General features: G+C 36.9%; 1 protein-coding gene across 25 annotated transcripts in view; it reads left to right on the top strand.

Annotated features, from left to right (window-relative positions):
• ADAM22 (ADAM metallopeptidase domain 22) overlaps positions 1 to 12,578 on the top strand; it is a 266,920-nt gene that overhangs the window by 125,342 nt on the left and 129,000 nt on the right. For all 25 annotated transcript variants that reach the window (XM_063636418.1, XM_055272813.2, XM_055272811.2 and 22 more), the window contains one exon: positions 11,405 to 11,471. In XM_063636418.1, coding sequence (XP_063492488.1) covers positions 11,405 to 11,471 — 67 coding nt within the window. The remainder of the gene's footprint in view (positions 1 to 11,404; positions 11,472 to 12,578) is intronic.

Genomic DNA, 12,578 nt, shown 5'->3' with positions numbered 1-12,578 from the left:
TTACTACTACTAACTGCATACTCTTGAGTAAATTACCCTTCTGTCCTTCAGTTTGCTCATCTGTATGGAGATACTAATCATACCTACCACTTTAGTCTACTCCTGCTTCTGTAACAAAGTACCACAGACTGAGTAATTTATAAATCATAGAATTTTTTTTTCCTCACAGTTCTGGAGCCTGGGAAGTTCAAGATCAAGGCACTGGCAGATTCAGTGTCTGGTAAGGGGTCATTCACTGCTTCCAAGATGATGCCTTGGTGCTGTGTCCTCCAGAGGTGACAAATGCTTTGTCTTCACGTGGCAGACAGGATGGAAGGGCAAATGGGACTAACTTTCTAAAGATTTTATAAAGGCACTAATCTGTTCTATGAGGGCAAAGCTTTCATGACCCAATAACCTCCCAAAGGCCTCACCTCTTAATATCATCCACTTGAGGGTTAAGTTCCAATGTAAAAACTTTGGGAGGATGCATCCATTCAAACCACAGCACCTACTTAGTATGTTGTTGTGTGGGTCAGATGAGCTAATATATGCAAAACCATTAGATCAGTAGAAATAGTACTAGTAATCATACTAATAGTAGTAGTAGTGGTAGCAGTGGTAATAGTAGTAGGTGCTCAAAATTGTTAACTATTATTTCTATTATTGCTATTAGTTTTAAAATTGAAAAATAATTAAGATGTTTAATACTTTGCTTGAGAAATTTTGTGATAAGTACCCAGAAGAAACTGTTTAAAATAATAAACCCAAAACAAAACATTTTTAATGACCTATAGTGCCACCACTCAAAGGTGAAATTTTTAAACATGTAGGTGTACTTTTTCCCTGTGCATTGTTTTATTTATATAATTGTTATAGTCTCGCTATATAATTTTGTGTTCTGCTTTTATTTTTTAACATAAAAGAACCATATTACCTGTTAATACAAACTAATTAAAGAGTTTTTGTTGACTTCATTATTTTCCACTAAATGTATGGAAAATTTTCATTTAACCAAGTATCTATTTTTATATATTTAGTTTGCTTTGTGAATAACATTGGGTGATGCTTTCCTAAAATACATTTCAAAATTTAATTTTCTTATTAGAAATATAATACATGTTTATTATAGACATTTTAAGGTGCCAAAATAAGATCAGTAAAATTAATGTAACAGTAATCTATTACATTACCTACTCTTACCTAGAGATAAGCACTGCTAGCATCTTCATAATGCATGCCTCTTGTCTTTTTTCTTGACAATATGTATTTTTTATTTCTTTTGCAAAATGTTGAACTTTTCTTGTAGATGGTATGACCACCTTTTGATATCTTCTATGGCATGTTAGTGTTAGCAGAATGTTTAATTGTAAATTTTGGGATCTTATTTTTTAAATTGCTTTAAAATTTTTCAGTGTTTCACAATGATAGTGTATTGAAAATCTTTACAGTTACACATCTATTTTAAAATTATTCAAAATTATTCCTTAAATTCTTAGAAACAGAATTGCAGGTTCAAAAGGTGTACATTTAATATGTATTGTCAAATTTCCCTCCATGAAAATTCTACAAAACTCTATGCTCACAGCCTTGTCAACACTAGGTTTTCTGATATTATCTTTTTAATTCCATAAAATGTCTCTTGTATTTAGAGTTATTTTTCTTCATTAGATTCTTAGGTACAAAGAATATTAGAAGTTTAAGACTTTTACTGTTTTGAAAAATTGCTTTATCAAAAGAGGACAGTATTTGACTGTGATTAACAGTGGATAATAATGTCTGCTACTCTGTCTTCTCACTAATGATGGGATTGTTATATTCTTCACGTGGATGATAAGCGAAATGTTGACAGGTTAACAGAGTAGATCTTAAGCCTTACAGTACTCCAGGCAAGATAGCATGGTGGCTCAGACCAGGGTGGTGGCAATGGAAATGTTCATATTCTGGAAATTTTTTTTGAAAACACTATTGACAGAATTTTCTGATCAGTTGCATATATGATTTGTAAGAGAGATTAAAGAGTCAATGATCACTATGATTTTTGGCCAGGGTAATTGGAAAATTGAAGTAGCCATTTAAGAAGCTGGGAAGATTCTAGGAGAATCATGTTTGTCAAGCAAGATCAGGAGCCCAAGTTTGGACATGTTAAGTGTGATGCTTATTTAATAATTAAGAGATGTTGAGTACATAGTTGGATATATGATTCCGGTGTTTAGAGGAGAATTCTAAGCTGGAGATATAAATCTAAGAGACATCAGCATATAATTGAGTATAATTATATGCTGTATAATTAATTAAGAGAAAACATTAGATGAAATCACCGAGGAAGAGAGTGTCAAAAGAAAAGAGGAGGATCAAGTACTGATCCCTGGGGGTACTCCAATGTTTAGAAACTGTAGCGATGAGAAGAAACCTACAAAGGAGACAGAAGCAGCAGCAAGAGAAAGGAGAAAAACCAGGACTGTGTGGTTCCTGGTAGGAAATTGAAGGAAATATTTCCAAGAGGAAGGGTGATCAGCTATGTCAAATGCTGCTTATACATCAAGTAAGATTAAGACTAAGAATTAACTGTTAGATTTAACGATATAGAGGTAGCTAAATAGTGACCATGAAAGTACAGGTTTGGTGAAGTGGTGTGGTGAAAACCAGATTAGATAGGATCTGATTTTCAAGTGACTAATATTATAAAAATGCCCAATAATTCAACTTTTTTCAAGTGCCCCAAATCTCCATTTCTAGGGCACTCCTAAGAAGTCTAAGTAAATTTTGAAGTAAGTCTGGCAATTTTACCCTTAAAAAACTACAAAACATTAGTCCTTTACTTGGCTGTAATGGGGAGGAACATGTCTCCCTCTGTTGATTATTTGCAATAAGATTCACCAGGGACTCATTTTAATTGCCTTAGTGTAGTGTGTTCCCTGGTACCTTGGCTTTTGAAGTGGTATTCAGCCACAATGATCAGATATGCCAACAGGCCATTATATGTTAATAGAATTTTACTAGCATATTCGTAGACTGTTAATTTGATTAAACTTTCATGTCTTGGTAACTTTTCTTTATAGCAGAATAAACGTAGGAGATTCTGATTTGGTAGGCCTGAGGGTGTCTAGGCATTTTTTTTTTTTTTTAATTTACTGATTTTGCTGCAAAGCCAGGCTTGGAAAACTTTGCTTTATTAGGAACAGGGGTCTATAAATAAGAGCTAACATTCATGATAGTGCCAGGCTCAACTTTTACTTGATCACATTTATTGTAAGTGCCCTAGTCCTAGCATACACATTTAAACCTCCCTGATAATTTTCATCAGATTGCGACTTCCTCAATAGAAGTAACAAAAATAGCCTCACCTTTAGACACAAGAGTACACAGAAAATTTCTTTTATGTGCATAAGCAAGAGAAGAATTATATTTACAAATTGGGAAAGTAATAAAGTGAAACTTTCGTCCAAAAATCAGATATTTAATAAACTTAATTCCCTTTTGTAGTTTCCTTTTAATTTAGTTTAAACAACATAAACATTTTAAATACCACTCATTACATGCTGAGGGTATAGTTAACAGTTTTGGCACTCTAAAAAAAGCTGAGAAATGGATGGTTAATTCTCAGTGATATTTATTCATTTTCTGTAATGAGGATTCTCTAGTATATCAAAAGGATCTGGAGGGTTGGTGCATGGCTAGAGAAAGTAAGAAAATAAAGAAGATGAAATGGAGGTGTTGGGGAGGGATTCATAGAATGGAGAGAATGGGAAGAATGTTTTCTTTAAAAAACCTTTCTAAGCTCATAATTTGTTATTCCTCTTAAATGAAATAATGAAATTTGGATCCTTAAAGCTTCCATTTTTTCCAGTTCTCTTCTTCTGGAGAGCTTTTCATAGTTTAAAGACCTTATGAAATCTTTGATTTTCTATTGTGACCTATGATCTGTGGGCTTCTCTTATTTTCACTGGTTGGATTATAATCATATTTGAAGGCTTATGATTCTTTTGTATTGTCCACAGAAAGTTACATTTAATATTTGGTGACTGCTCTAAGGAAAACATAGTAATTTAGGGCAGCATAACAATCATTGAATGTTAGAATAAGAAGGCATAGCTTGTTACAGTATATTATAATCTTTACAGTGTATATTGTTTTGCTCAATTCTGTAGGTCAACTGGGCAGATATGCTTTATGTAGTGTCAGCTGGGATGCTATTATATCTGGAAGATGCAAACTTGCCTCAATGACGTGGTTGGAAATTGGTGTCAGTGTTGGCTTGGAATTCACTGGGTCTGTCAGCTAGGGACATGATTCTCCTCCACGTGGTCTTTTTATGTGTTTGCTTGGTCTTCCTGACAGCATGGTGGCTGGATTCAAAGGAGAATTCTACATGCATGAAAATGGAATCTGCAGATCTCAGATGTTACACAGAGCTGTAGTTTGAATGTTTGTCACCTCTAAATATCATGTTGAAATTTAATTGCCATTGTAACAGTATGAAGAGGTGGGACCTTTTAAGGGTGATTAGGCCATGAGGGCTGGCTGCACTCACAGGCCTGGGATTGGTGCCTTATTAAAGGGCAAGTTTGATTCCCTCTTGCTTCTGTGTGTGCTCTCCCCTCTCTCTCTGGCTCGCTCTCACCCTCTCTTGCCTTCCCTTACCTTCCCTCCCTCTTCCTCCCTCTCCCTACCTCTTTCCCTTCTCCCTGTCTCCTTCCTCCCTTTCTTTGTCCTTTTCTCCCTTTCCTTCTCTCTCCCTCTCTCCTTCTGCTTTCCTTCTCTCTTTCTCTCCTTCTACCATATGATGACACAGCAAAAAGGCCCTCACAAGTTGCTGGCACCTTGATATTGGACTTCCCAGCCTCTGGAACTGTGAGCCAACATGTTTCTGTTCATTCTACATTACCTAGTCTGTGATATTCTGTTACAGCAGCACAAAACAGACTAAGACACACAATATCACTTCTGTCTCATATTTTTCACAGGACCAGCTCAGATTCAAGGGGAGAAGAAATGGTTTCCACTTTGCCATTAGAAGAGTTACAATTTGTTGCCTTCTTTAATCAACCAGAGTTTGTCCTTTGGCCACAAATTATTTGTATTTATCACATATGCAGAATGTATTGAATTCCTCCAGAGACCTCTGAAAAATCTTATTCCATTATAGTATCAGGCTCAAATGCAAGGTTCAGGTTCTCATCATCTGCATCAGGTCCAGGTGTAGATAAGGCGTCTTAGGTGAGGTAGCCCAGGTGTAGATCCTTGAACCAAAAAGATAACCTAAAATACAGGGTAGATAGGGGCAGGATGACTGCAGTAGACACTCCTGTTCAAAAAGTGGGAAATGGCTACTCAGCAGTCACTGGTCCATTGAATTTCTTTTTTCTTTTTTTTTTTTTTTGAGACGGAGTCTCGCTCTGTCGCCCAGGCTGGAGTGCAGTGGCGCAATCTCGGCTCACTGCAAGCTCCGCCTCCCGGGTTCACGCCATTCTCCTGCCTCAGCCTCTCCGAGTAGCTGGGACTACAGGCGCCCGCCACCACGCCCGGCTAATTTTTTTGTATTTTTAGTAGAGACGGGGTTTCACCGTGGTCTCGATCTCCTGACCTCGTGATCCGCCCGCCTCGGCCTCCCAAAGTGCTGGGATTACAAGCGTGAGCCACCGCGCCCGGCCTGGTCCATTGAATTTCTGATACTGAATCAGGTATGTCGCTGGTTTCTCCTGCTTTGGCAGAAGGGAATATATGTTGCTTAAAGCTCTGCTTTGCTTCCTGGGAGCAGTCCTTTTGTGGTTCTTGGGTTCATCCTCTGAGTCAACATTTTTTTTTTTTTAAAGTAATGTGCCGGGCTTAAAGCTAACTATCTTTCTAGGTCTGTTTCCTGACTATAAAAAGTTTGAACTGATTGTCCATTTTGGTCCAAGCTGGTGTGGTTCCAGTGATACAATTCTCTTAAGAACTTCACAGGTTTCATGTGAATCTCATTGGCATTTACCCCATTAGAGAAATCCACATCCACAGATCTTTTTGAGATAGGTCCCTCTCTACTGTGAGTTAAGATGCTATGGGACAATGCCCTGAAGATTCATACTAGCCTTTTTGTTTAGGTGAGAACGTCTATGAGAACCTACAAGATTCTTAGAAACTCTTTTGTCTAGCTGAGGCCCTTAATAGTTTTCGGAACTCTTTTACATAGATGATTTGGTCAAGGCGAAACAGCCTTTAGTCTTTCTGAGCTGTAACAAAGGGTTTTAAAACTACACCCTTGACTTACTCTTGACCTTGAGGTCACATCTTACTGGCAGCACCTTGGATTAGATCTTTGCTCTGAGGCTGTTTCTTTGAAAATCTATTGCACATTCAAGTTTCTTTGTTCATTTGTTTGCTTCTTATGCAAGCATCACTTCAGAAGCACATGATTTTGTTTTTTTCTATTATTGGTTATGTTAACTGTGATAACTTGGTTAAGGTAATGTCTCCAGTTTTTTTTTCCACTGTCAAGTTGTTACTAGGATACATTTTGAAGGTAGAATTGAATGTTCGGATTTGACTGAGAGAGTTATGCGTTAGACATGTTGAATTTGAGATGCCTATTTGACATCCTAGTAGAGACTGGTTCAGAAACAGGAGTGCTGGTAGACTGGAAAGATGAGATATTCCTGTTTTAATTTTTCCAGTGAATACAGAAATGAGATTATCTGAAGGGAGTGATAATGAGGGAGCACAGCAGAGATGTGAGGAGAGAGATTTAGAAGGATCTTCTCAGAGTAAATCGACCGGAAAAGCATAGTGGACTTAAGGGCAGTGTTGTGATGAGGGACCGTTTGACAACTGTGATCCTAAACCAGCCTATGACCATTCAAGATGTTCTACTTCTTGGAGTCAGACTTTGATTAGTAGAAGGAGTTTTACTGTGATTGAGGTTTGGTCAAGCAAGTACAGTGGAAAGAGGGGTAAATTAGTTTAGAGTGTGTGCAGGGAGGTGATTTATCAGAACAGATCATGGAAGATAAACTGGATTAAGTAGACAAGAAGGAGGTGAGGAGAGTGAAAAAGTGGTAGATAGGCTTAATGGTTTTAAGTTACAAAACAGTGAGAGAGAGTTCTAGAGAAAGATGAATAGATATGAGATGGTGAATAGGGTATGTGAATGATTGAAATCAGGATGTGGGATGCATTTCATCGATGTTCTGGTTTAATACCATATCAGCTTTATGAAGTGATTTTTTTTTTTTTTTTTTTACTGTCTCAATTTTAAACAGAAGCAAATTATGTTGATCAAGATTAAGCAACTTGGCCAAGGGTACACAATTAGTAAATGGCAGAGCTTGGATGGAAAATTAAAATATTTGTTTTTGTTTTTAACTCCCAAACCTTTGTATAATACTATACCAACTGTCTCTGATTCATGACAGTTGCCCACTACACAAAGGATAATCATTATTATGACTGAAAATGTTTACATTATATTTGTTTTGCTTTTTTAGGCTTGTTATGACATGCAAATGAAAAAAGGTCTCAGAAAACATTTCTAATTTTGTAAACATCTACTTACTTCCTTTAGAGAATGAGTGGCCTTTAGAAATCGGTTGAAAATGATTTTTACTTTTATATTTCAAAGTTCACAAACAAGCATTCACACATCATTATTAAGCTATTAATATGGAGTGAATTCTACCTGACCCATTTACATTAATATAAAATTTCCTTTATGTTAAGGAGGTCTTCCATTTTCCTACACTTAAAATGATTTAAGTAGATCCCTATATAATGATAAACAATGACGTTCTAAAGAAAGTAACAAGATAATTTGATTATCTCTACTTCAGGAAGCTTCAAGAAAATTAACTTAGGTTCTAACTTGATGATAGTAAAGATTTTATGGTTTAGTAGAGGGAAAAGTGAAACTTTAAATTTAAGGATTCTCACCCTAATCATTAAAATAACAATACTTAGCAGACTTTCACAATATGCAAACAAACAAAACCAAATTGCATGAGCTGTTTTTGGTTTAAAATTACACGAAGCGCTTTCCAGCAATACTTGTGTATAGAGGCTTGATTGAAATAGCTGCATAATTCCTGAGCAGAGGGCTTTTCTTTGCTGTAATTACATTCGTGCAGTGACTCATATTCTCTTAATGCCTAGATTTTATAATTCAAAGGGAAACGTTCCCTTGAAATTTGAAAACCTGGAGGACTCAAACGTTGTTTTTAAATTTTATTATTCTTATTACTACTACTATTCCTACACCACAGCTAGTAGTCCTCTGAGGAATATTTGACTTAGGTGATTTTGATTTCACTCATGCTGGCTCCAGTAGGGGGGTTTGACTCATGTGACAGTGTTAGAGCAAGGATCCCAAAGATGTCTAGCACAGGGATAGGGTGTTCTGCATTCAGGGACTTCAGCAGTGGAGATGTGGGGCTTTCACTCTGGTATTCACCACCGTACAGCTCAGTTTGTTTTAAGTGTCAGCTTACTTTTGACTTTCTGTTTCTCTTTCCTTCATCAGCTGAATGATTTTTTTCTGAATTTACAAGTTCAGATTCCCAGGAGAGGGAACCTGGCTGGCTCTGCTGATAAACATGCCTCTGTATGATGATGTTTCTCTCCTACTTCCGGGGAAGTTTTTAAGACTGATAGCAAGGTTGGAGGACAGTCTTTTGCAAACACCTGGCTAGTATCTCTCCTGTTTTGGGTAAACAGGGTGTGATGCGGATGCTGGAGCAATTACCAGTTTTGCCTGAGGCAGGTCTTTCCCATGTAATTTCACGTTTTTGTTATAAGCCCTTGGAAATTTGTGAAATATATAATATACTCATGATGAAGACAAAAAAAAAAGACAATTTTCAGTTGGATGTACAACAAGTACTTTCTTCATCACTCTCCTTTCCAACAATATTGTTCAGTTCTCTGTAAAGAAGCATGATGGTCAAGGGAGGCCTGGCAGGAGAATGTTGATTGTTCAAAGACAAATGTTCTTGTCAAAGGATTGGTTTAGGAGTGGCCATATAATGTAATTCTGGCAACAGATACTTGAGAAGATGAATGCTAAGAGCTATTTTTGAAAGGGCTTGTTCACTTTTAAAAATAAATACAAGGCGTTTTTAAATCTTGGAATAATGTATTTTTTATAAGATGCTGAGAATTGCAGCCGTCATATCAGGTTCATGAGAGGAGCCAGTTAAGAGGGCCCCAGCTACCATGCTGAGGGCAGAGCAGAAAGTTGTAAACACCCCTCATCTCATTAATGGCACTGAGCCACCCCATGAGCCAACCCTGGAACTGCCCTGATGTCAGGTGGGAAAATTACTTTGATGCAATGGTAGCCTCCAAGTATGCTTAGGTGAGCTATCCTAGAGGTGAGGGAACCAAAAGCTCCCACAGACTAAATTCCAATCCTCAAATCACATAATTCACTAAATTAATTTAAAGTGCACAGTGAGAGGCAAGAGGAAAGATTATTAGGTTGGTATACCTGGGTTAGGGGCAAGTAGGGTAGAGGGGCCGTGCCAGCTAATCCTGGGATACATAGTGTTCATGTTCATACATCTGCATATGCCTTCCCTGCTGATGGTGTGGTTACAAGGACCAGAGTTGAGGTTTGGGCAAGCCTCAAAGATAGCAGTTGTCCCAAGCTAATAACACTTCCTCAAGTGTCTGAGAGATACTGGGACAAGTATGCCTAGTCAGTGGCTGTGGCTTGCCAGTTAGCCTCACAGACAGTGGTGAGTTCTGTTGTGTTTATTGGACAGATAACAAATGGGGCAGGAAAGAGTATCAGCAGTTGTTGTTAACCAGGGTGATTTTGTACCCCAGTGTACATTTAGCAATGTCTGGAGACATTTTTGATTGTCATGACTGGTATATGTAAGAGATGCTACTGACATCTATTAGGTAGAATCCAGGGATGTTAAGTGTGCTACAGTGAACAAGACAGCCTCCCAAGACAAAGAATTATCTGGCCCAAAGTATCAATTGTGTCGAAGCTGAAACACCCCCTCATGAATATTAAGTGCATATGTATATTTAGGGTATCCTGGATATTTACTGCCTCTTATATATTTAATATATCATGAACATTTATTACTCATATGCTTCAAGAGTAATTGACATTTGTTGATCTTGCAGCCCTTTCTGTCAGTGTGTAACACATACACAATCTTTTTATACTTTATACATCTGTGAATTCTGTTCGTGTCTTACTAGCAAATACATACTTAAAATATCTTAAAAGGGTTTGCCTATATTTTATAAACCTCAAATTTATTTATCAAATAGAACTGAATATCCTCAGAAGCAAATTTATATTATACTAGTCCTGGAATTTCAAAGAAGAAATAAGATGATAAATGTCCTGATTGTTTAATATACTTTTTGTTGTGTTTTCTACAGCTTGCAGCTGAGAGCATGCTAGCTGATTCTCACATAAAGTCAGTAAGAACATCTATTCTAAAGATAAATGAAGCATTGACTTAGACTATAATTACAAGTTTTCTGAATAGTAATATAAGCATCAGATAGTACAGGATTATGGTGCCTGCATTAATGTAATGCTTGTTTGATCGTTCTGTTTACATTTCAAGCAATTGTAAACATGGTGCTTATCATGATGAACCTCTGTGCTCAAAAATGCACATTTTTAAATGATTGGAACAGTTTTTGTTTGATGACCTTCAGTTTACTTAAGGACTTTTTAGTTGGCTCAATGTCTATTAATAGAGCAACACTAGAAATTTATAGCTTCATGCATTTTTAAAAATTTATTAATGATAGTTTTATTTATATTTTAGTGCTTTGAAAGATTAAAAATATGTTATGGAAGTTGTGTCTTGAGACCCCTCCATTAAAAGGGAAAGTTTTTCACATATATGAAATTAAAGAGAAGCGTATTTAAGATGATAGAAACATGTAAATATTGTTGTTTAGGATTGATTTCAAAAAAGAATTATTTTCAAATGTTGATGGTATATATTCCATTTCATTTCTTTTAACTTTCTTTGCCTTTTTTTATTTTGTGATGGAAACTAACATTTTGTCAGATGAAAATATCACATATAACACATAAAGAAATGGTAAGGCATAATATACAATTAAAACTGTTTGATAAAAAGTTAAAGTAAAAAATTAAGAACAATATATCTTTAAAATAATGATGTGCTTACGGTAGTTTCCTGGAATTATTGACTGGTTCAGCAGAATCAGCTGTGCTCAGCAATGGAGTGACAGGTGGTGTAGGCAGTTCAACCTCATGTCCTTTTAGAAATACTGGGTGTGTGTGTGTGTGTGTGTGTGTGAGAGAGAGAGAGAGAGAGACCTATAAAGTGTTGATTTGGGGAGGGTTAAAGAATTGTTAAAGCAGATATGTGTAAACTAGATCCTGATTTTCATGTTTTACATTTTTGGGATCCTCTTTAGTCATCATTTATTTTTGTTGTTGCAGTGATTTGCTGTCCTCTGAATACATAGAGAGACACATTGAACATGGAGGCAAGACTGTGGAAGTTAAAGTAAGTGAAATTTTCCTACTTTTGGGGAAATTTATTGAGAATCTTTTAATACTACTGATTATGATTTTAATTTTCAATGATATTTCTAATGTACAGTTTTGAGGGTTTTAAAAATACTTTATAATTTGAAGTTTTATCACCTACTTTGGAAAAATGAAACTTTACTTTTAGTTATCAGAAAAAGAGTTTTTAGGGTACTGTAGGAATTGTTAGACTTATGTTTTATAGGATTTCTGTAACTGCAAGTACTAGGTTGGTGCAAAAGTCCTTGTGGTTTTTGTCGTTACTTTTAATGGCAAAAACCCCAATTATTTTTATTTTTATTTTTATTTTTTGAGACAAAGTCTCGCTCCTATCGCCCAGCTGGAGTACAATGGCACGATCTTGGCTCACTGCAACTTCCGCCTCCCAGGTTCAAGTGATTCTCTTGCCTCAGTCTCTCAAGTAGCTGGGATTACAGGCGCCTGTCACCACACCTGGCTAATTTTTGTATTTTTAGTAGAGAGGGGGTTTCACCATGTTGGCCAGGCTAGTCTCGAACTTCTAACCTCAGGCGATCCTCCCGCCCCGGCCTCTCAAAGTGCTGGGATTACAGGCATGAGCCACCGCGCCTGGGAAACCCCAGTGACTTTCACACCAACCTATAGTTCTTTCTTAGATTATGTCACTGAAAGTAGTTTTTGAAATTTGCCTTTAAGGTTACCACTGAAAACCAAGAGGTGAAAACTTGGGTCCAGGGTAGGTGTTTGCCTTTGCATTCAGTTGTGAAAGATTCCCAACCCTGCCGTCCCTCCACCCCGCCCCACCCCACACCTCCACCGGTAAAATGTAAAATTGTTAGATCTACAGGAGATCAAGGAGTTAAAAATACCTGGAGACAGAAATCTCAGGATACTGGTTATGACAGGTAAACTGTGAAAATATTAACACAAAAATAAAAGCCTCCACCAGCTAGAGGCATAAGAATATGGGGTTTTTCCCCCAGATCTGCAGATGGTATAATCTGAGAGCATATGAAAACAAAAGCCACCCAAGTATAGGGCTTCCTTCTGCTCAATGTTTAGTATAGTGACTTTTGGCCAAGTGTTTATTTTCTTCTGAATAGTG

Source organism: Symphalangus syndactylus, chromosome 3 (genome assembly GCF_028878055.3).
Source record: "Symphalangus syndactylus isolate Jambi chromosome 3, NHGRI_mSymSyn1-v2.1_pri, whole genome shotgun sequence".
NCBI lineage: Eukaryota > Metazoa > Chordata > Mammalia > Primates > Hylobatidae > Symphalangus > Symphalangus syndactylus.
The sequence above is the reverse complement of the archived record's forward strand: the minus strand, read 5'-3'. Positions and strand labels throughout refer to the sequence as shown.